This window comes from Choloepus didactylus, chromosome 2, assembly GCF_015220235.1.
Source record: "Choloepus didactylus isolate mChoDid1 chromosome 2, mChoDid1.pri, whole genome shotgun sequence".
In the NCBI taxonomy this organism is placed as follows: Eukaryota; Metazoa; Chordata; class Mammalia; order Pilosa; family Megalonychidae; genus Choloepus; species Choloepus didactylus.
Genome location: NC_051308.1, coordinates 236555353 through 236579495, shown reverse-complemented (window position 1 = coordinate 236579495; position 24143 = coordinate 236555353). Strand labels below are relative to the sequence as shown.

Here is a 24143-nt window from a genome sequence, read left to right as displayed (position 1 = left end):
TTTTCCCCCCAATTCCACCCTATTTTTAACACCTTGCAATGTTGACATTCATTTGTTCTACCTCATGTAAAAACGTATTTGTACCTTTTATTAAAATCGTTGAGCACCCTAGGATTCCCTGAGTTACACAGTCCCAGTCTCTGTCGTTCGTCTTTTGTTCTGGTGTCCCACATGATCCCAGTCTTCCTCTTTCAACCATATTCACAGTCATCTTTGTTCAGTGTACTTACATTGCTGTGCTACTATCTCCCAAAATTGTTTTCCATACCTCTCATTGCTGTCTTTTCCTTTCTGTCTACAGTGCTTCCTTTAGTGTTTCCTGTAGAGCAGATTTCTTGTTCACAAACTTGGTCATTGTCTGTTTGTCAGAGAATATTTTAAGCTTTCCCTCATATCTGAAGGATAGTTTTGCCGGATATAGGATTCTTGGTTGGTGGTTTTTCTCTTTCAGTATCTTAAATATATCACCCCACTTCCTTCTTGCCTCCATGGTTTCTATTGAGAAATCCACACGTAGTCTTATCAAGCTTCCTTTGTATGTGATAGACGGTTTCTCTCTTGTTGCTTTCAGGATTCTCTCTTTATCTTTGATGTTTGATCATCTGATTATTAAGTGTCTTGGCATAGGCCTATTCAGATCTATTCTGTTTAGGATACGCTGTACTTCTTGGATCTGTAATTTTTTTTTTTAATTATTCATTTTATTGAGATATATTCACATACCATGCAGTCATACAAAACAAATCGTACATTTGATTGTTCACAGTACCATTATGTAGTTGTACATTCATTACCAAAATTGATCCCCGACACCCCCATTACCACACACACAAAAATAACCAGAATAATAATTAAAGTGAAAAGGAGCAACTAAAGTAAAAAAGAACACTGGGCGCCCTTGTCTGTTTGTTTGTTTGTTTCCTTCCCCCACCTTTCCACTCATCCATCCACAAACTAGACAAACAGGAGTGTGGTTGGATCCGTAATTTTATGTCTTTCATAAGAGGTGGGAAATTTTCATTGATTATTTCCTCTATTATTGCTTCTGTCCCTTTTCCCTTCTCTTCTCCTTCTGGGACACCAGTGACATGTAAATTCTTGCTTTTTGTTTTGTCTTTAAGTTCCTGGAGGTGTATTTTTCCATTCTTTTCTCCATCTGTTCTTTTGTGTGTAGGGTTCCATGTGCCTTGTTCTCCAGTTCCTGAGTGTTTTCTTCTGCCTCTTGAGGTCTGCTGTTGTTTGTTACCAGTGTGTCTTTCATCTCTTGTGTTGTGCCTTTCATTTCCATAGATTCTGCCAGTTGGTTTTTAGAACTTTCAATTTCTACCTTATGTACGTCCTGTGTTTTCCTTATATGGTTCAGCTCTTTTGCCATAACTTCCCTAAACTTTTTGAGTTGACTTATTATTAGTTGTTTTGATTCCTGCATCACAGTTGAAGTGCAAATTTGTTGCCCTGACCGGGCCATAACCTCATTTTTCTTGGTGTAGGTTATAGTTTTTTGTTGTCTAGGCATGGTTTCCTTGGTTACCCCAATCAGGCCTCTCCAGACCAGAATGGGCTAAGGTCCCAGAAGGAAGAAATACTCAGTATCCAGTTTCCCTGAGGGTGTGTCTTAGAAAATTGGTTCACCCTCTTATGCCTCTGGTCACTGTGCTTTTCTGCCCAGCAGGTGGTGCCTGTTAGCCTATAATTCTTTACTGGTATAAGGAGATGTGGCTCTTTTTCCCCAAGTTCTGAATGAAAGGCAGGTAGTAGAGCTGGGCCCCACCCCTTTCCTCTTTGAGAAGATAGATGCCCTAGGGAGAGGTCATTAGCATTTCAGTGGTCTCTCTCTGCCTGTGCTATACCCTTGTCTGGGTCACAGAACTGGGAACTGCAAATGGCCGAGGCTTTCTCCACTGAGTCGAAAAAGGAACAGAGCTAGTCCGAGGCGACCGTCTGGCTCTCCAAGATCAGTTGTCACACAAAGCCTGTGTCTACTTGTTGGGGATGCGTACCTCGTAGTGAGCAGTTCGCACTCGCTAATTAAATCCCCATTTGGAGCTCAGATGAGCTGTATTTGCTTGCTGAGAGAAAGCTTCTCTCTGGCACCAGGAGGCTTTGTAGCTCGAGCTGTGGGGGAGGGGTCTCCCAATTTGGATCCGCAGCTTTTACTTAAGAGATTTTATGCTGTGGTCTCGGGCATTCCTCCCAATTCTGGTTGGTGTATGATGAGTGGACGGTCACGTTTGTCCCCCTGCAGTTATTCCGGATTCTTTACTAGTTGTTTCTGTTTTTTTTTGTTGTTCCAGGGGGACTACTTAGCTTCCACTCCTCTCTATGCCGCCATCTTAGAGAGGTACTGTAGTTGGAGATTTTAACTGTTTCCTGTCAGTAATTTATAGGACAACAACAAAAATCAATAAATTTTTAAAAGAGCTGACCAATGCCAATCAACTGGTCCCAGTAGACATTTATAGAATGCTTTAACCAACAAATATGGATTGTACGTTTTTTTTCAGGTATGTGTGGAACATTCATCAAGAGAGACCATATGCTGGGCCATAAAACAAAGATCAATAAATAGCAAAAATTTGAAATCATGCAGAATATGTTTCCTAATCATATGGAATTAAATTAGGAATCAGTAACAATAAGAGACCTAAAAAAATCCCCAAACACATATCTTAAAAAATCTATCGATCAAGGAAGAAATCACAAAGAAAACTAGAAAATATTTTGAAATTAACAATAATATAAAGCCAACATGTTAAAATGAGGGAGATGCAGCTAAGGTAGTTCCTAGAGGGAAATTTATAGCTTTAAATGCTTATATTAGAAAATAAGAAAGATGTAAATCACTGATCTAGCTTTTACTTTAAGAAGCTAGAAAAAGAAGAGGAAAAGATTAACAAAAAAAAGGAAACAATAAAAAGAAGTAGAAATCAATGAAATTAAAAACAAATAACAGACATCAAAAATGTCAAAAATGGGCTTGTTGAAAAGATTCATAAATTTGATAAACCTCAACCAAAACTGATTAAGGAGAAAAGAGAGTCAACACAGATTACCAATACAAGGAATGAAAAAGGAGGTATCATTACAGATCCTACAGACATTCAAAGGACAAAAAGGAGATATTTTGAACAATTTTCTGCCAATAAATTCCACAATTAAATGAAATCAGCTCTTTTCTTGAAAAACACAAATTACCAAAATTAACACAAAGAAGAAATAGAAAATCTAAATAGTCCAATGTCTATCAAAGAAAGTTAATCTATTAAAGGAATTTAATTTAAATTAAATTTAAATGAGATAAAAAGCCATCCCACGAAGAAAACTCCAGACCCATATGGCTTCACTAGTGAATTCAACCAGACATTAAAGGAAGAAATAAAACCAATTCTATATAAGCTTTTCAGAAAACAGAAGAGGGAAAACTTTCTAACTCATTTGATGAGGTCAGCATATCCCTTTTACCAAAACTTGATATAAATATTATTATAAGAAAAGAAAACTATAGACCAATATTCCCCCATGAAGAGAGGAGATGCAAAAATCCTTAGTAAAATATTACTAGATAGAATCAAGCAAGTGGGGTTTATCCTAGGAATGTAAGGTTAGCATAGCCTTTGAAAATTGGTAAATGTAATTCACCATATTAACAAACTAAAAGAAAAAAAAAACTAAGATCCTCTCAATGATTATGGAAAACAATGTTTGGCAGAATTCAACACCCATTCATGATAATGCTCAGCAAACTAGAAATCAGAGGGAACTTTTTTAGTTTATTAAAGAGCACCTATAAAAAACCTACAGCTAATATCATACTTAATAGTGAAAAATTAAACTATTTTCCTTCAAGATTAGGGACGAGGCACTGTATTCAACATTGGTGTAGTAGTCCTAGCCATTGCAATAAGGGGAAAAAGAAAGAAAGAAAAAATTTAAAAAGCATAAAGAAATAAAACTGTTGTTATTTACAAATGACTTAATCATGTATGTAGAAAACACCATGGAATATATAAGAAAATTACTAGACCTAACAAATGAATTAATCAAGATGTCAGGGTTCAAGGTCAAACTATGGAAATCAGTTGCATTCCAATGAGCAATAGGAAAATGTGATTTAAAAAAAAATGCCATTGACAATGACATCAAAAAACATTAAATACCCAGGAATCAATATAATGAATGATGTACAAGTCTTCTGTGCTAAAAGTTACAGAACCTGGCTGGGAGAAAGAGAACACCTAAATAAATGGAAAGGTATACCAAGTTCATGGATTGGAAGAGTAAGTATTGTTAAGATTTTCATTCTCACTAAACTGATCTACAGATATAAAGCAATGCCTATCAAAATTCCAATAGACTGTTTTGGACAAATAGACAAGCTGATTCTAAAATTTACACAGAGATGCAAAGGATCTAGAATATTCAGTCAGTGTCATCTTGAAAAAGAACAAAGTTGAAGGACTTACACAACCTGGTTTCAATACTTACTTTAAAACCACAGTAATCAGGACAATGTGTTACTGGCAATAAGGTAGACATTTAGGTTAATGGATCAGAAAAGGGAATCAAGAAATGGACCCACACATATATGGTGACTTGATTTTTCAACCAAGGTGCCAAGTCAGTCTACTGGGAGAAAGGATAGTCTTCTAAACAAATATTACTGGAACAATTGGATATCCATGTGAAGAAAATGAACCTCAAACCCTATCTCACTCTATGCACACAAATTAATTTGATATGAGTCATAGACCTAAATGTAAAACTCAGAACCATAAAGCTTCTAGAAGGAATATAGGAAAACATCTTCATGACCTCGAGATAGGCCAAGATTTCTTTATACAAAAAAGCACTAAATATCAAAGAAAACCTTGATTAATTAGGCTTTGTTAAAATTAAAAATTTTGGGTCATCAGAAGACACCAATAAGAAAATGAATGTCTAGCCACAGAATTGGAAAAAATATTCACAGTATAGTATATACCTGGGCAAAGGATTTTTATTTACAGTATATGAAGAACACCTACAAGTAAACAATTTAAAAAAAAATCTAATAAAAAGGATAGGCAAAAAGCTTGAACTGATAATTTGTAGAAGACATACAAATAGCTGTTGAACACATGAAAAGATGCTCAACATCATTAATCATCAGGAAAATGCACATCAGAATCACAGAGGGTAACATTTTACTTTCATTAGAATGGCTAAGATAAAAAAGTGGCAACATCAAACGTTGGCAAGCATGTAGACCAACTAGAACTCTCATATATAGCTGGTGGGAGTAGAAAATTATCCAACCACTTTGGAGAAATGGTTGGCAATTTTTTACAAAAGTTCAAGTTGCCTCTACCTGTGACCTAGTAATTCCACTCCTAGGTATTTGCCTAAGACAAATGAAGACCCATGTCCACAAAAATATATGTATAAAAATGTTCTTATTAGCTCTAAACTGGAAACAATCCAAATGACTATCAGCAGAGTACTGGTTAAATAAAAAGCGGAATATTTATACAGTGCTATACCACTAGGAAATTAAAAAGAATGAACTACTAATACGTACAACATAACTGAGTCCTAAGAACTTGATGTTAAGTAAAAGAAGCCAGACCCAAAGAGTAGCACATACTGCATGATTCCATTTAAGTACAGATCAGGAACAGGCAAAACTCTTCTATAGTGATAAAAATCAGAAAACAGTATCTTAAAAGATGGGAGAAAGTATTGATTGGAAAAGAGTATGAAGAAATTTTCTGAGGTAAGAGTAATATTCTATAACCTGCTTTGGGTGATGGTATATAATTGTCAAAACTCATCAGATTGAACATTTAAAATCTTTATATTTCATTGTGTATTTATTATACCTTTGTAAATGTATTTGGATTAAAAATTGCAAATATCTTACTGAATTACTGAATCATTTTAATGTTATGCTTTCTCTTACTCAGCTGAGGAGAAAAAAATTCAGATTTTTCCATTCAGGCTGATTGTTTTCACATCTGATTGTTTTCACATCATTTTGTCTTTCTTCATAGGTTTTGTGTGGCTATCAAGAAAGAGAATTATCCAGATTACATGCCTTCAAACATATTTTCTGATAGTGCAAAACACATTTTCCGGCAGCCTGGGCATACTATTTATCTCCTGCCAACTGTGGTAATCTGCAACTTGCTACCTTGTGAACTTGATTTTTATGTTAAAGGAATGCCAATTAATGGGACACTGAAACCTGGCAAAGAGGCAGCTCTCCACACAGCTGATACATCCCAGAACATTGAACTGGGTAAGGATTTTGTCGAGTGATCATTTTTATTGATTCTGTGAAATCATCAGTGACTATTCTGTGATTTTTTTGGTATCCAAGCAATTTTGTTACATATGTCTTAATAAACCAGTTTAAAGGAAGCATGCAGTTATAAAAAAAGAACAACAATAAAACAAAACTTCTATTTTAGTTTGCTACACTGCCAAAAGCAGAGATACCTTAAAATGATTTGGCTTTTAGTAATGAGAATTTATTAGCTTACAAGATTACAGTTCTGAGGCCTTGAAAATGTCCAAATCAGGCATCATCAAGATGCTACCTTCTTCCTGAAGACCAGCTGCCGACAGCTCTGGACTACTCTGTCACATAGCAAGGCACATGGTGGCATCTGATCTCTCCCTTCTCTTACGGGTTTTGTTGCTTTCAGCTTCTTGCTTCTGTGGCTTTCTCTCTCTGCGTCTGAGTTTCATTCACTTATAAAGGACTCCAGTAAGAGGATTAAGACCCACCCTGAATGAGGTGGGTCACGTCTTAACTTAAGATCCTGCTCACCAAAAGATTGTACTTATAGTAGGTCCCTACCCACAGGAATGGATTAACTTTAGGAGCACAAGCACACATTTCTGAGGTACATACAGCTTCAAACCATCACAGTCTGCTCCCTGGACTCCAAAAAAAGACATGTTCTTTCCATATGCAAAATACATTCATTACATCACAATATCCCCAAAGCCTTAAATCATTTCAGTAACAGTATTCAGTACAAAGTCTCATCAGAATCTGTTATAGGTGTGGTCTGTCCTGGGGCACAATTCCCCTCAGTCTGTGGACCTGTGAAGCTTAGAGAACAAGTTATCTGCTTCCAATATACAAAGGAAGGACATTCATAGGATGAACGTTTCCATTCCCATGGGGAGAAAATGGAAGGAAAACGGGTCACCGGTCCCAAAGAATTCTGAAACCCTGCAGGACATACTTCATTAGATTTCAAGGTCTGAGAATCATCTATAGAATGACACTTTGTCCTCTAGGCCTGATGGAGTGGCAGCCCCACCCTTTGCAAATGCTTGTGCAGTGGTCATGCTCTCCTCAAATACTGGGGTGGAGGCTCCAACATTTCCAAGCATTGGGTTGATGGCCAGGCTCTTGCCTCTACCTCATCAAGCATCAGGGTGGTGGCTGGACTCTAGGCTCCATCCTCCCCAAGCACTGAGGTAGCAGCCAGCCTTTCCACAATCCCCCATTCATCTGAGAAACCTGGGGTGGTAATGCTCTTCCTCAACAGAGGAGTAGAAAGCTCATCCTCTCCAAACGCCAGGGCTTACTCACCCTTCCCACACACATGGGTAAGTCCATTCTCCTGGCCCGAGAAGATGTCTTCAGTCCAGACCTCAGCTTCCATGGTTCTGCCTTTTTTTTTTTTTTTATTTGCTCAGCAATCAATGTTTATTCTCTCAAGAGTTTAGAATACATTATCTATTGTTCTTTTTTTATTATTATTAAATTCAGTTTTATTGAAATACATTCACACACCATACAATCATCCATGATATACAATCCACTGTCCACAGTGTGATAACATAGTTATGCGTTCATCACCACAATCTCTCTGAACATTTTTCTTACGTCAGAAAGAACCAGAACAAGAATAAAAAATAAAAGTGAAAAAAGAACACCCAAATCATCCCCCCATCCCACCCCATTTGTCCTTTAGTTTTTATCCCCATTCCTCCACTCATCCATACACTAGCTAAAGGGGGTGTGATCCACAAGGTCTTCACAATCACACTGTCACCCCTTGTAATCTACATTATTATATAATTGTCTTCAGGAGTCCAGACTGCTGGGTTGGAGTTTGGTAGTTTCAGGTATTTACTTCTAGCTATTCCAATATATTAAAGCCTAAGAGGTGTTATCTCTATAGTGCATAAGAATGTCCACTAGAGTGACCTCTGGACTCCGTTTGGAATCTCTCAGCCACTGAAACTATTTTGTCTCATTTTGCATCCCCCTTTTGGTCAAGAAGATACTCTCAGTCCCACGATGCCGGGTCCACATTCATCCCCGGGAGTCATACTCTGCGTTGCCAGGGAGATTTACACCCCTGGGAGTCGGGTCCCACGTAGGGGGGAGGGCAGCGAGTTCACCTGTCGAGATGGCTCAGCTAGAGAGAGAGAGGGCCACATCTGAGCAACAAAGAGGTACTCAGGGGGAGACTCTTAGGCACCATTACATACAACTTTAGACTCTCCTTTGTGGTAATGAGCTTCATAAGGGCAAGTCCCATGCTCGAGGGCTCAGCACAATAAACTGCCAGTCCCAATGTTTGTGACAACATCAACACCAGTCCAGGTGAGGATGTCCAACACATCTGCACCTTCCCCCAGATCCTCGGGGCTGGGGAGGGGGAGGCTATAAATATATTTTTTATTATCTTCCCAAATTACTCTAGGATGTGTCACTATTTCACTCCAGTGAAATGGCAGTGGTACCATTCGTACAGATTTTGCAGAAAACTTGTCAGTTTTACATATAGTACACAGGGTTGAAATCATCAGACAGTAGGACGTTCCACAGATCCTTTTGAATAACTGCGTTTCCAATCCTGACTTGCAGTGAAATGGCTGACTGGTTCCATCTTCTGTTAAATCATCACATGGGAACTCATTTTCCAGAAGTTCAGAATTTTCCAAACGATTTTATTTCTGGGTTATTTGTACCCAGGGGTTCAGTTCTGAGCTTATCCCTTTCCTCTCACATTTTACTATAAGCTACAAGGAGAAGCCAGGCCTCACCTTCCACATTTAGTTTGGCATTCTCCTCAGCTAAATCATTTTCAAATTCTGCCTTCCATCCAACATCAGGACTCAATTTTGCCAAATTCTCTGCTACTTTAAAACAAGGGTCACCTTTTTTTCCAGTTCTCAATGATACATTCATCATTTCTTTCCAAGGCCTCATTGAAAGTGCCTTTAGCATCCGTATTTATACCAACAGTTTCTTGAAAGCAATCAAGGCCTTTTCTGTCAATCACCTCACAGTTCTTCCAGAATCTACCCCTACCCATTTATAAAGCTATTCCCACATTTTTGGTATTTGTAATAGCAGAACCCCACCTTCCTGATACCAAAATCTGTTCTACTATGCTGGGCTGCTGTCACGGCCCAAGAGGGCTTTTTTTTTTTTTTTTTTTTTTTTTTAATTTTATTTTGAAATAAATTCAGACTTACAGGAACAGTTGCAAAAACAATACAAACCCCATACACAGAACTCCAGCATACCCCGACCCCTCTCCCCCGATACCCCGATCCACCAACTTTAACATCCTCTCACACCACCATTTCTTTCTTTCCCTCACTCCCTCCCTCTCTATCATCCATCATCTATTACTCTGTCTTCTCAACATATGAGAGCAAGCTGCACACATCCTTGAACCAACAATATAATTCACGTATACATTTCCCGTGAACAAGAACATTCTTTTATGCAATCCTATTAAGCGCAGCTAAAGTTCAAGAAATTCAACATTGATATAGAGCTTACATTCTATATTTCCTTTTTGTTTTCTTATGTCCAAACTGTGTCCCTTTGAGCCTCTCCTCCATCCTCAGATCCCATCCAGGATCATCCTTGGCATTTAATTGTCATTATCTATTTAGACTTTAGACTTTTTTTTTTTTTTTCAATTGTGGAAGCATATATACAGCCTAAATCTTCCCATTCCAACCCCTCCCTAGCATTCCATTAGTGGGATTAATCACATTTACAGTGTTGCGATGCTGTCACCTTCCCACCATCCATTACTGGAAATTTCCATTCACCCCAAAAAGAAACCCTACACTCATTTCTTAACTCTCCATTGCCCGTTCCCCCACTTCTTGTAACCTGTATTCCACTTTTCATCTCTATGGTCATATTTTTTGATATTTTCTTCGTGTTTACCGTGGGGCTTAAATTTAACCTCTTAAATCTATAACAATCTTGTTTTTCTTTGATACCAATTTAGCTTCAGTAGGACACGTAAAGTATGTTCCTATACTCCTCCATTCTCCCACCTTTATGTAGTTCTTGTCGAAAGTTACATATTTTACCTTGAGTCCAAAACCACTGATTTATCATTACCATTTATGTATTTTAGATCCTGTAGGAAGTAAATAGTGGAGTTACAAATCAGCAATACAGTAGTATTGGTATTTATATTTACCATGTGATCTTTACTGGAAATCTTTATTTCTTCATGTGGTTTCAGTCAATTGTTTAGTGTCCCTTCCTTTCTGCCTGCTCAATTCCCTTTAGCATTTCTTCTAGGAATGATCTACTGGTGATGAACTACTTTTGATTATCTGGGGATGTTTTCATCTCCCCCTCATTTTTACTCTCCAGGTGTTTGGGAATTTTCTAAGTCTCTGATGGTTATTGACTTCTATTTGTATTCCACTGTGGTCAGAGAATGTGCTTTGAATAAATTCCATTTTTTTTAAAAAATTTATTGAGGCTTGTTTTATGTCCCAGCATATGGTCTGTTCTGGAGAAAGATCTGTGATCACTATAGAAGAATGTGTGTCCTGGTGATCTGAGATGTAATTTTCTATATATGTCTGTTAAATTTCTCTCTATCTCTCTCTCCTTTGTTTGTTTCTCTGTCAGTAAGGCTCCCTTTAGTATGTGAAGTAGGGCAGTTCTTCTATTAGCAAAATCTCTCAGCATTTGTTTGTGAAGAATTTAAGCTCTCCTTCAAATTTGAAGGAGAGTTTTGCTGGATGAAGTATTCTTTGTTGGAAATTTTTCTCTCTCAGAATTTTAAATATGTCATGCCACTGCCTTCTCACCTCCATGGTGGCCACTGAGTAGTCACTACTTAGTTTTAATGTTGTTTCCTTTGTATGTGGTGAATTGTTTTTCTCTTGCTGCTTTCATAACTTGCTCCTTCTCTTCAGTATTTGACAGTCTGATCAGAATATGTCTTGGAGTGGGTTTATTTGGATTTATTCTATTTGGAGTTCACTGGGCATTTATGCTTTGTGTATTTATATTGTGTGGAAGGTTTGGGAAGTTTCCCCAACAATTTCTTTGAATACTCTTTCTAGACCTTTTACCCTTCTCTTCCCGTTCTGGGACACCAATGATTCTTAAATTTGGATGTTTTGTTTTATCTGTCATATCCTTGAGATCCATTTCGATTTTTTCAATTTTTTCCCCATTCTTTCTTTTGTTCTTTCATTTTCCGTTCTGTGGTCATCGAGGATGCTGAGTCATTGTTCAACTTCCTCTAATCTTGTACTATGAGTATCCAGAATCTTTTTAATTTGGCCAACAGTTTCTTTTATTTCCATAAGATCATCTTTTTTTTTATTTACTCTTACAATTTCTTCTTTATGCTCTTCTAGGGTCTTCTTTATGTCCTTTATATCCTGTGCCATGCTCCTCTTCATGTCCTTTATATCCTGTGCCATGCTCTCATTGTTTTCTTTTAGTTCTTTGATTAATTGCGCCAAGTACTGTGTCTCTTCTGATCTTTTGATTTGGGTGTTTGGGTTTGGGTTCTCCATATCATCTGGTTTTATCATATGCTTTAAATTTTTCTGTTGTTTTTGGCCTCTTGGCATTTGCTTTACTTGATAGGGTGCTTTCAGGATCTAAAAAATACCAGTCTCTAATGTTTCAGAGCTACAGCTTGGTGGCGTGCACTTTCTCTAACTAACCAGCAAATGGCATCCGCAAGTCACCTATTCCCCTCAAGTTAGTTCTCCCCAACTTTGTCTTTGTGGTGTGTGAGGATCTGATTCTTGTGGGGTTCAATTGGTGCACTAAGTTTGGGTGTGTTGGTGCTGTTCGCCCTGAATGTGGGGGCGTGTGTCTGGGTGGTTAGGGAGGCAGGGCAGCTTTAATAATCAAACCTCCCAGGTGTTCCCAGAGATTTAAGGCTGTTGCAAGAGTCTAAGCTTTCATTTCAGTCCTGCCACAGAACATTTCTGCCACTGACCTACAAGACCCTGGCACTGGCTTAGGGTCCCTGGGATTTCCGAGCGGGCCCCCCTTCTCAGCCTTGCTCTTCCAGGACCTCTGCTGAGGGAAGGCTGTGCCATGTCACAAGTGTGTGCCGGCCCTCCAGGGAAGCCCTGGGCCACCGGGCTGTGCAGGGGCCTTCCCAGCCTGCTGTAAAGATGGTTGAATGGGGCGTGTTAATTTCCGCCTTTTCGCATAGCTCCGCCTTCCCAGCTCCCGGACAGTTAGCTGTGGGTGCACTAAAGGCCATTGTCCACGGCTGATATTGTGGCATGTGCGCGGTGCTGCGGGAAACACTCCCAGTCACGCTGTAACCCTTGGTGCAGCTCTAGGCTATGGCTCCGGCCCCAGGCAGGAGCATCCCCAGCCTGCCGGGGAGATGGCTGCAAGGGGCGCGGTTTCTTTCTCCTTTTGGCTCCTCTCTGCCCCCCTGGCCCTGAGACAATCAGCAGCAGGTGTAGGAAGGGCTATCCTCCATGCCAGACACCGAGGCGTTGGCACAGCCCGCTCCTGCCGTGCTTCACTGCATGGTTTTTACCACTGTATCTGCAGCCGCTCCCAGGTTTTTTTTAAAAAGAACTAGTCCGTCTGCAAACGCCAACCCATGGTTTCCCCAAACCACAGTGCAGCTGCTGGACTTTCAGCTGGCTTACTCACTCGTTTCAGAATGCAGACTTCCGGTTTCACCAAATGCACAGTCCCTGTGGATTTAGCAGACCTTGTCCAGCTGGTGCATCGCTGGAACTGGTGTTCTGAGTAACTTTCTGGCTTTTATCTAGTATTTTTCATGGAGGTGTTATTTTGCCCTGTCTCACCTAGCCGCCATCTTAGGTTCCCAAGAGGGCTTTTGTAGCCAGAGGACTAAAGAAAGCACTGGACATGTTCTGAGACATGAGCTTTTATTTTGGGGCTTACCTACAGGGTGGGAAGTCAATCATGTTGCCTGAATTCAGGAGCTTCTCTGAATGGATTCAGGAATTGCTCTGAATGGTAGTGGGTTTAGGACTCAACGTGAAGATACTCTGCAAAAGCAGGGGGTGCCAGAGAGTGGTTTATAAAGATTAGGACAAAACTGTTCAAATGGGTATGAGAGGGGTGGGGGTCTTATGACATAGGGAGGGATTGATTGTAGTCAACAGGGAAGAGGGGAGAATTATAGATTATCTTGCAGATAATAGCATTCCAGGGAGTTTCAGGGGAGGAGGTAGTTTCAGAAGGGAGGCAGGCTATAGCCGGAGGCCTGATTTCACAAGGAGACTAGGTCAGACCTTAACTGTCCTAGGTCAAGCAGGCCACTGTGTGCAGTCTTCAAGGCACTTGGGAAAGGCCCTGGGCCCTGGGCTCCCAAGGCTGCTGAAAGCAATATACCAGAAATGGGTTGGCATTTACAGTGGGGATTTGTTTTCTTGCAAGCTTACAGTTTCGAGACTGAGAAAAATGTCCAAATCCATCATCAGGTGTACTTTGTCCCCGAAGACTGGCTGCCAGTAATCCTGAACTCCTCTGTTAACATAGCAAGGCACATGGTGGCATCTGCTGTTCTCTCCCTCCTCTTTGGGGTTTCCTTCCTTTCATCTTCTTGCTTCAGTGGCTTTCTCTCTCTGTGTCTGAATTTCATTCTCTTATAAATGACTCCAGTAAGATTAAGACCCACCCTGAATGAGGTGGATCACTTCTTAACTTAAGATCTTATTCACCAAAAGATCCTACTTACAGTGGGTCCACACCTATGAGAATGGATTAACTTTAAGAACATACTTTTCTTGGGAACATACAGCTTCAGTCCATCACAACTTCTAAGATAGAAAACTGTTGAGAGAAAAACAATAAATCCAAAAGATTTTCAGAGGAAGTACTCAACAGAAACTTTTTTCTTATATTGTTCACTTGATGGCAAGTCATTTAATCTCCTTAGATTCTGCTTTTTTCTTAGCTGTAAAATGAGCAAAATTGTGTCTTCCCTCTTCATGGAAGGGAAAATCATTTACCTAGCACGCACTGTACTCCAGATACTATGCCAGACACTTTCACATATGTGAAATGTAAATTATCTCAGGTAATCCTCACAGCAGTGGTTATTTGCCCCATTTTACTGATGAAGAAATTGAGGTTTGGAGTGTTTATGTACCAAATAATTTTCAAGTGTATGGATGACTGAAGTGATTTGAGATAGTTTGAAGAAAGACCTCTTCAAGGTGGAGAATCAGGATCATACCTGCAGTAGCCAAAATGAAGAGGGACTTCTAGAATTTGAGCAGGAAGTCTGTTTCTTAAATATGGTCAGAGAGATGTTGAAATAATGACTCAGATATTTCTCTTTTTACAGTTTTGTAAGAGCTTTTACTACTATCTCATTTGATCTTTGCAACAGCTCCATATTTCAGGCAGGGACAGGTATCATCCCCATTTTACAGAGGTATCATCCCCATTTTACAGATGACAAACATGAGACTCATGGAGTATAAACAGTGTGTCTCATGGTGATAAGCTTACATTTCAATGAGTACATAAACCCTTGACCTTAATATAGAAAACATAGTACAGTGCTAGTTGTACATTCTAAAGATAATAGGTCTTCGCTCTGGCATTTAAGTAGGTTTCAAATTTTTTCTTTCAACAAATATTTATTGAGCACTTTTATAAAATGCATATGTCCCTCACATCCAGCACTCCCAATTTTTGGTGTCTTGCTTTACGTGGATTATCATTTTCATTGACAACCCTGTGATGTAGATACTGTTAGCAAAATTTTGCAGATGAGACCCAGGGAGTTTAAATAGCTTGCCTTAGGTCACAAGCCAGTAAGGACTGGCTGGGGATTTGAAACCAAGCCAGTTTGGCTGGAGAACCTTGACTCTTACCCTATACTTGCCCTTACTGTGTTTTAGGCACCTAGTACAAGGCCTGATGTATAGAAACTTAAGAATCATAGCTATTATTGATAGCTTTCTTGGTGTCTTGATCCTCTTTTAATTATATAGTTTAGACTCCTAGTGTGAAGTATGCAGTTTAGACTCTATAGTGTGAAAGCTCTTGGGTTCGCTTTCTATTTGTTCTTACCCTAGGTAGAGGAAATGGCTAGTCTAGTGAGATTTTTACCAGTTATATACTTAGTTACTGGGTTTTCCAAAAGAAATCCAGTTTAGTTTGGCTGTGACTTACTTTGAGAAACTAAGGTGAGGACCCAGAAATAAAATGACTTGTATCATCTGTAGGGGTGTCACTGGAGAATTTTCCACTCTGTAAAGAATTGCTTATTCCACCTGGAACCCAAAACTATATGGTGAGAATGCGACTCTATGACATCAACCGGCGGCAGCTGAATCTCACCATTCGGATTGTGTGTCGAGCAGAAGGTTCCTTGAAGATCTTCGTTTCTGCTCCATATTGGCTGATTAACAAAACAGGTATGTACAGAGGCTGCTCAAGTAGGCCTTTGGCATTGGTCATGGGAATTCAGTTTAATTTGCTAGGCTAACTAAACGAAGCCAGTACAAATAGATTACTTCAACAGTCTAAGCTGCTGAAACTTCCAAGCTTCTATAATAAGTGCTTAATCATGGTCAAACCTGTCCTTTTAGACACCAAACTGAGCACACTAAATAAATTCAATTTTCACTGTTTTCCCCTTGACAGATTTTTTTTTTTCTTTTACCATTTGCATCTGTCTTGGCAGACTGGGTGGGATTGACGTAAACTTTTCCCCTCCTTCCTAAAGGGTTACCACTGATCTTCAGACAGGACAATGCAAAGACAGATGCTGCAGGTCAGTTTGAGGAGCATGAGCTGGCCCGGAGCCTGAGCCCTCTCTTATTCTGCTACGCTGACAAAGAGCAGCCAAACCTGTGAGTACAGTTATTTATGGGAAGGGGAAATAAGCTCCTAGGGAAGGGAAAAAATTAGCAAAGGCTATAGCATATCCACATATGGAGAAATATACTATAGATAACAATCCTGACTTGGCAGGGGAATAGAACCGTGACCTAATGGGATTTTTTGCGGATCTAATTTCTGTGTTATTTGATATTGAAAATAAACCATTTGGTTGGTTTGTAATGAAAGCAAACTAAGCTAGTTTTATTTTACATGTGCTGAAATAGTTCTCCTATTCATAATTCTGCCAAAGAAGAGAAACCCACCTGTTCACCCTGCTTTTCTCTGCCTAGTTTTTCTCTTCCCTTGTGAGCTTTTAGCACCAGCAAAGGAAGAGGCATCAGTGTGGAGGTAGACTGGCCCTTTGGTAAAGACTTCATCCCCATTAATTCAATCCAGACCATCTTTTTTTAAGTTTTTGAAATCTGACTCTTTTTCCCTTGAAATAAAATATGCCATTTCAAGATCTCAGAGCACTTATTGCATGTTTAAAGGCATGGAAAAGTGAGAATTTTGAGGACTAAATAACATATCCTTTTAATATGTGGTAGGTCCATTAATTCACTTTTGTCCTTGGTTATGACATTTTGCCTTTAAAACAGGATTCTTCCAATTTTTAGCCCTAATCCAAAGATGAATAGGTATATCTGCTTCTGTTAAAGTGCCATACCCTGTTAGCTGTAGAATTACTTGGCAAACTTAGACAGGAAGACTTACAGAGTACTGCACTTCCGTAAGTGTGGATGCAGAAGTGCTTGCCAGAGGGGGCTGGAGTCGAGGTTGGTGTTGGAGTCAAGGAGCGGGTCTTGGTTAGGGTGCTGTGCCTGGAAGGTGACATAGGAAACCGTTTGACATATTTGGCAGGAAGCCCAGTCTCACTCTTCCTGAAAAGGTTTTGAAAATCTTGGATCTAGAATTCCACATTTGGAACACAATTGGTTTTATCTGTGGCATTCACAGTTTCCAAAGCATTTCCACACATACTCTCTGGTGTGATTTTCCCAACCTTCTGGTGGATTAAGCAGGAAGGAAATACTGTTATATTTTAAGATGAGGAAACTGAGGCTCAGAGAGAGAGTTATATGCCCAAGATTGCATTGCTTGTTAGTAACAGAGCTGGAATACACATTCAGGAATTATGTTTCCAGAATCAGAGACAAGACCTTGGCTGACTCTTAACAGTGCCTTGCCACCCTAACAGTACCAGTCCTTAGAGGTAATGTACCATCAGTAGCATCTTCTGTACTTATTTTTCTTGTCTTTTTTCTTCATGAACTCTTGAAACACCTGAGTCAGTAAAGTATCAGTTTGGTTGGAATGCTTGTTTATCAGGGGAGCAGTAGAAATTGTAGCAGTTTCCTCATGTCTCATAGAATCATAATGTTTTCTCCTACTGAACTGTTTGGGTGTAGACATCAGGACATCTCACACTCTTGTACTGTGGCTGCCTCTGAGACCTTGGGCCAGTGATTGCTTCACTGTATTTGGGAATCACATGAGAGTAAGAAAGAGCCTGAGTCTTAGTGTTCTCATTTTGGGTGACAGCTACATTAGTGTTTCCTGATTAGAAAGATGGATAAGACTTTCTCATAAATGAATATATACATCTTTGCTTTTCTGCCCCACAGCTGCACGATGAGAATCGGAAGGGGGATTCATCCCGAAGGCATGCCGGGCTGGTGTCAGGGCTTCTCCCTGGATGGTGGGAGTGGTGTCCGAGCTTTGAGAGTCATCCAGCAAGGAAACCGCCCAGGGCTGATCTATAACATTGGTGGGTTTTACGTGGGGCAGTGGGAGATTCAGAACCGTTGGCTGATGACCTCAGGCTTTGTTCCTAGGCCTGGCTCCAAGTGCTCATTTTCTCATTTGTCATTGGTTCAGATATCTATTCTCTGGATGCTAGATTTATGTCAACACAGATCTCTTCTACTGGGGATTTAAAGAGCCACCTAAACACTGCCCTTTTTGAGTGTGGGGCTCTGTTTAATTTTAAACTCACCTGCGTCAGGAAAATACCAGTTTGGCTTGAGTCCTTGTTTTTCAGGGGAATAATAGGAACACTTAGAATGCTTTTCTTCCTCCAAGCATTTCCCACGCATTCATTAAACCTTGAAAACCCTAAGAGGGTAAGGAGCATTGTTTTTGAAACTGAAGCAGAGAGGTTAAGTGACTCGCCCAGATACAAAGGGGAAGTCTGGGTCAGAAGTAGTTTTAGAATCTGAGCCCACAAATTTTAGGCTGGAAATACAATAAAAAGCACTTGGTGGTAAGAGTAATCAGAAGCCCCCAAACTAGCTTAGCTCTTGCAGATCTGGTGGGCAGGGAAGGTGGAGTTGGGAAGAAGCAGTGTCCCTATACTTACCTCACAGCCACCCGAGGGCACTAAATAGCTTTTCTGAAGGATGGTGATAAATTTTATTTAAATATGCCTCAGGTTTAAAATATTAGTATTATATCCTTCTTTTAGCATACTATTTCTAAGGATCTCGAAGCACTGTTGAGACTCACACTTCAGAGCATCATCTACAGTTGTGCTGTCTGGTAGAATTTTTGCAAAGATGGGATGTTCTATTCTGCACAGTCCAATATGGTGGCCACTGGCCGCGTGGGGCTGCTGAGCACTTGAAATGTGGCTAGTGTGACTGAGGAATTTCTCATTTTAATTAACTTAAATTTAAATAGCTGCATATGGCTAGTGGCTTCTGTATTAGACAGTGCAGCTATAAAGAGTCATGTTATTGAAGCAAAACTGAGGTGGTATCATTTAGAAATTTACCTTGTAATCCCATGTAGAGTCAGGGATATGGTTAAGTGCTTAAGGATTTATTAATGAGTCTTTTCGAGTATACTTTCCTTTTCAGGTTTTTTTAAACATGGCTCTGTATTTATCCTCCCTTGAACATGCAAGCCGTCTCCTTAAAGTTGACATGAAGATTTTTGAAAGAAGAAATAAACTTTATTTGATCCTCCAGCTGAGGACAGTTTTCTTTACTTTTTCTCACATTTGTTTGCCCCACCCCTTGAATAGGCAGTCTCCTTCATACTGAGTTTGGCCCTCTGCTGAGATGTCTTGCCCTTGATACAGTTTCCAAAGCAAACTACCACAGGTCGGCTAGAATTAGGTTGGAGCTACAGTTTGGACAAATTGTGGGGTGGGGTTGGGGTGGGGTGGTGGAGCATGTTTCCTTTTAAAATAACTGACACTAAGAGACTACAGAATTCTTGCAGAAAGGCAAATTTGAGCCATTCAAACAGAAATAAACAGTGATTGTACATGTAAACATATTTATATGCCGGGAGCATTAATTGAAGCTCAGAGCGCTTGCTTTTAAGGATAAGATGTTGATTTGGATTTTGTTATTTCATCAAGGAAAGGAATAAAGGGAGTGGGCTAAGATAGGACTTAATAATTCTTAAGGATAATGAGTTCTCAGTATGTGTTATCAAGGGAACTTGTGGAATCTCTTTCTTGATTGTTTCTGAGAATTGGATAGATAACTAGCTCCCCATCAGGGAAGTTTAAAGCCAAACTGGAAAGCCAGGGAGGGCCTTGTGGGTTTGCCTCACATGTACCTCCACAAAGAAGGAATTTGTAAATTTCGATCTTATCAGCTATTGATTTATTGGGGGTTTGCCGGGGCAATGTAAGATATAAAAGGAAGCAAACAAAAATCACCTTTTTTGAAAAATTGAGCATCTGTACTGTTCTAAATTACTGTAGACTTTTTTGGTACTAACAAATAAACACATCTTTTGCGGGCAAGCTTTGTAATACTTGAGATCATAATAACGTCTGTTTCTGACCACGAATGCTTTTCTGTTTATCGCAGAAAGAAGAGAGACAGGGTGTGTTTCCCTATCCCAGTGTCGCATAGCATTTCCTTGATAAGGAGTTTTGGAGAGTTTTCTTTTTGTGATTTGCTCAGTCTTATAGGTATTTTCAAGACTTTTATTAAAGGACCACCAGAATTTTCAAGCCAGTACAAGTGAATTATGACATTAACACTTTGGGATATTTATCACCGGGGTTATGTCGGGAAATTGAGGACTAAGGACACAAAGTTAGTATATCCTAAAGTGGAGTCTTCCATTTTTATTGTCCTCTTGATACCTCTGACTGCCGAGTCAGGTCCTTGTATATATCACAGTGTAAGTAAGCCATATGGGGGTTTGGAATCCCAGCTATGCCACCTACTAGGTGTGTGACCTAGGGCACGTCATTTAGCTCTCCATGCCTTAGTTTCCTCATCTATGAAATGGTAATAGCTAAAATACCTAACTCACAAGGGTTTTATGAGGATTAACTGTAAAGCCTTTGGTAGGGTACCTATCTTATATTGAGCTCAATAAATATTATTATTGTTATTGCCATTTTAATCGTTTCTGCCAGACACGTTTTTATCATTGTATAGCAGATCTCAGCCCATTGCTTTGAATAGAATCACTATATTGTCTGGTTCAGTGAATGAATAATTTGTTCCACTGAGTTTCATTTTTTAAAAAAAATTAATCTTATCAGAGTTTTAAAGATAATTCAGTGCTATTTCACTTTTCTGTTATTATTTGGGATCTCATGTTTTGAGATTTCCTTCTGATTATAACTTTTTTTCTTTGGTATGTGTTTGTTACTTTTTCCAGCACATAGTAGGTATTCCAGAACATTTATTTTATGAATGAAAGGATTCTAGAATATTTAGCATTTCATTTGAGCTGGATTCTTGGGCAGTGAGTTAAAATAAAATTAACTAGAGAAGAGCCAGTTGAATTCAGGGCAGTATAGAATCCAACTAAGTTATCTGGGATTTCCAGTATATCCTGTAATCTCTAGGGGGAAATTTTGTGTCCCAGGCATAAACAGAAATGTATCACATAAAACTACCTTGGTAGTCAGCTTCACAAATGGAAACCAAAGGTATCTGTGATTAAACCTATCTATTTTAGTTACTATTGTAATGGAACACACTTTTTGAAGAAGCTGGGAACTATGGAGCTACTGACGTTGCCACTGAGACTTTTAAGGCCTAAATGGGAATAGGAATAACATTCTGAGAGGAATTGCTGTTTTCATTCCATTCTTGAAAGGTTGATATTCTCTTGGGGTGATACATTTTTTCTCTCAGAGATACTGAGTGATTGTGAATGCTTTTTATGTTTTATCAAACCACAGATTTTCTTTCTTCTGTGTAATTCATGGAAGTGGTTCTTGTTATTCATAGGTATTGATGTCAAGAAAGGACGAGGCCGATATATTGACACCTGTATGGTCATCTTTGCCCCCCGTTACCTGTTGGATAATAAATCATCTCACAAGCTTGCGTTTGCACAGAGAGAATTTGCCAGGGGACAGGTAAGTGGTTTGCTTTTGAATGACTAGTTCCTGTTTAATAGCACAGTGAATTTGAATGCCATGGCTTATTGCCCACGAAGGCTGTGATGGGAGGACCATTTTATGCCCCTGATACACACAGTAGCTTCTGATATGGGACAAGGGTCAGTAAACATTTGCTGTTTTGACTTGACTAAAACTACTGATCCTACATGTTTTAGGGAACAGCCAATCCCGAAGGTTACATTTCTACCCTTCCTGGTTCCAGTGTGGTGTTCCACTGGCCTCGGAATGACTATGATCAGCTATTATGTGTCAGATTGATGGATGTTCCCAACTGCATTTGGTCTGGAGGCTTTGAAGTCAACAAAAATAATTCCTTCCATATCAACATGAGGTAAGGTAGAGTCTCTCTCTTTAGACTGAAGGTAGCCTGTTTGAGGTGCAGTAATAATGTAAGTGGTAAGCCATCCTGCTCTTCATGACACGGGCACACTTACTTCTGGCTTCGACAAAGATCTCAGAACTTAAGAGGGGGTTTTGGTGGAATAAGGTAAACGGGAGCGTTGACAGTTTTGACTGTTGCTGTGATCTGGTCTCAGATGTTCCAAGTCCAAGGGGTTGAACTGTCAGTAGGACTGAGCTCACATCATGCTTTCCTACAACCCTGAGAATTCTGTCTGCATTTATATGGTGGCACCAATGATTACCAATGTTTTTGTCTATTCTTACACATCTGTACAATCTCTTCTCTCATTTGATGCTTAAATAAGCTGTCTGGCTGCTTCTGCCTAATCTGGTGGCCCTTATGCCCTTGTTAAGAAAAATCAATAAAAATAGCCTCAGCTAGTCCAGGATGACTTAATCTTCTTTTCTTCCTACTTTCATCAAATCATATTGAAACCAAAGAATCTGTAATCATTGTTCTCTCAAGACATGTAGAATCTGAATCATTGAATGATTAATTCATGTAGAAGCAGAATTTAATCTTTTATATTTATGGTCAATTCTCCATTGACATTGAGAACACTATTGTAAAGGAACAGAAATATAGGTGAATTAACAGTGGATAATCCAAAATGACCTCAAAATGCATTATCTGATTTAATTTTTTTTTTTTTTTTTTTTTGGTTCGTAGTATACCCTTTGAATTATGCTCTGCCCCAGCCCCTATTAGAATTAATTACATGCTTTGTTACTGTGGTTTTCAAGCTGTGTTCTTGGGAACTGTTGGGGATTAAGGAGGTGACAGAGGCAGGGGAGCCAAGTGGGCAGGGATCCAATGCCCTCACCTCCATTTCGACCAGAATTTTTATCGATGATTATACTGTGTTCACCACACAATTTCATTTCCTGCATGTAGATCTGGGTCAAACATTTGTAAGAATGTTACCCATGTGTTGTGTGTTTCCCATCAGGTCACCTCAGTAGGACTGTACAGTCTATAGGTCCCATTATTTGTGTCACTAAGTTTGATCACCACTTGGTTAATGTGGTGGCCACAATGTATCTCTATTGTAAAATTACTTTTTCTCTTTTGTAAATAAGAGTAATCCATTTGGTCAATAATTTGAGTCAGTGTGGATATCCTGTTTCCAAAAATATTTTCCCCCCATGGTTTGATAATCCTTACCTGAATCAATTATTATATTGATGGTTACAAAATGGTAATTTTCTAATTTTGTCATTTCTTCAACATTTATTAACTGTTACTCTGCTATACGTCACCTTCCCTTGTGCTACAGTGAGAATCCTGGTTATCAACATCATCAACAAATTAGGTTGAACCATATGAAAGTACTTTTTTTCTAGTTCAAAGATATTCAAATATAGACAGTTTCATATAGTTCAACTAGTAGTCACTCATTTGCTACATTGATACTACAACCAAAAACAAGCCCACCAGCTAAAATTCAAGATCTCCTTTTAGGTCTTGGTGTACAGTTAGCATAAACTGTTGAGAAGTTACTTGAATTAATTCTGTTTTACTGTTGGATTATAGCATCAATTTCTATTGTTTTTGATACGATCAAAGAACTCACAGTGGGCTGTGTTTTCAGTGATGATTGATTTTTGTGATTGTGAGAAGTGTGAGAAGAAAGTAAACTGCAACTTCCTCTGTTTTATGTGGCCTCTTTTGTTTCTTTATTCTGCAGAGATACCCTAGGAAAATGCTTCTTCTTACGAGTGGAAATTACTCTCCGAGGAGCTACCTATAGGATCTCATTTAGTGACACGGATCAGTTACCCCCTCCTTTCCGAATCGACAACTTTTCCAAGGTATCAAGTGGAGCTGATAGCCAGTTTGGCTGTTTCGTATGTGGGAGGGTGGAATATGTGCTACCCTTAAGATAATGGTGAAATACATTTTAACCTGGATTTAAAAGAAGCTATACATTCATCTTTGTAGTGTGACAGCCTTAAAAATCCTTACCTTTAGGATGCAGCTTCTGTTGGTTATTTTGAATGCTAGCAGCCTTGTCCATCCAGAAGTAATTTTTCAGCCCTCAAAACTTGTTTTGACTAGAATGTTTGGTCAACATGATGCCCTCTGTAGACATTCCTTACAGAGGAAGGAACTAGAGTCAGATTGTCCGGTGGCACTGAGAGTGGCAGTTCTGCTATAGCTCAGCTGTAAGTGAGCATTTTTATGTGTCATTCAAGTAAAACCAAAATGGT

General features: G+C 39.3%; 1 protein-coding gene across 1 annotated transcript in view; it reads left to right on the top strand.

The window, feature by feature from the left end:
* VPS13D (vacuolar protein sorting 13 homolog D) overlaps window positions 1-24143 on the top strand; it is a 303465-nt gene that overhangs the window by 157401 nt on the left and 121921 nt on the right. The window contains 7 exon segments of the mRNA XM_037828496.1: window positions 6030-6277; window positions 15481-15672; window positions 15984-16110; window positions 17767-17909; window positions 21355-21485; window positions 21686-21861; window positions 23621-23744. Coding sequence (XP_037684424.1) covers window positions 6030-6277; window positions 15481-15672; window positions 15984-16110; window positions 17767-17909; window positions 21355-21485; window positions 21686-21861; window positions 23621-23744 — 1141 coding nt within the window.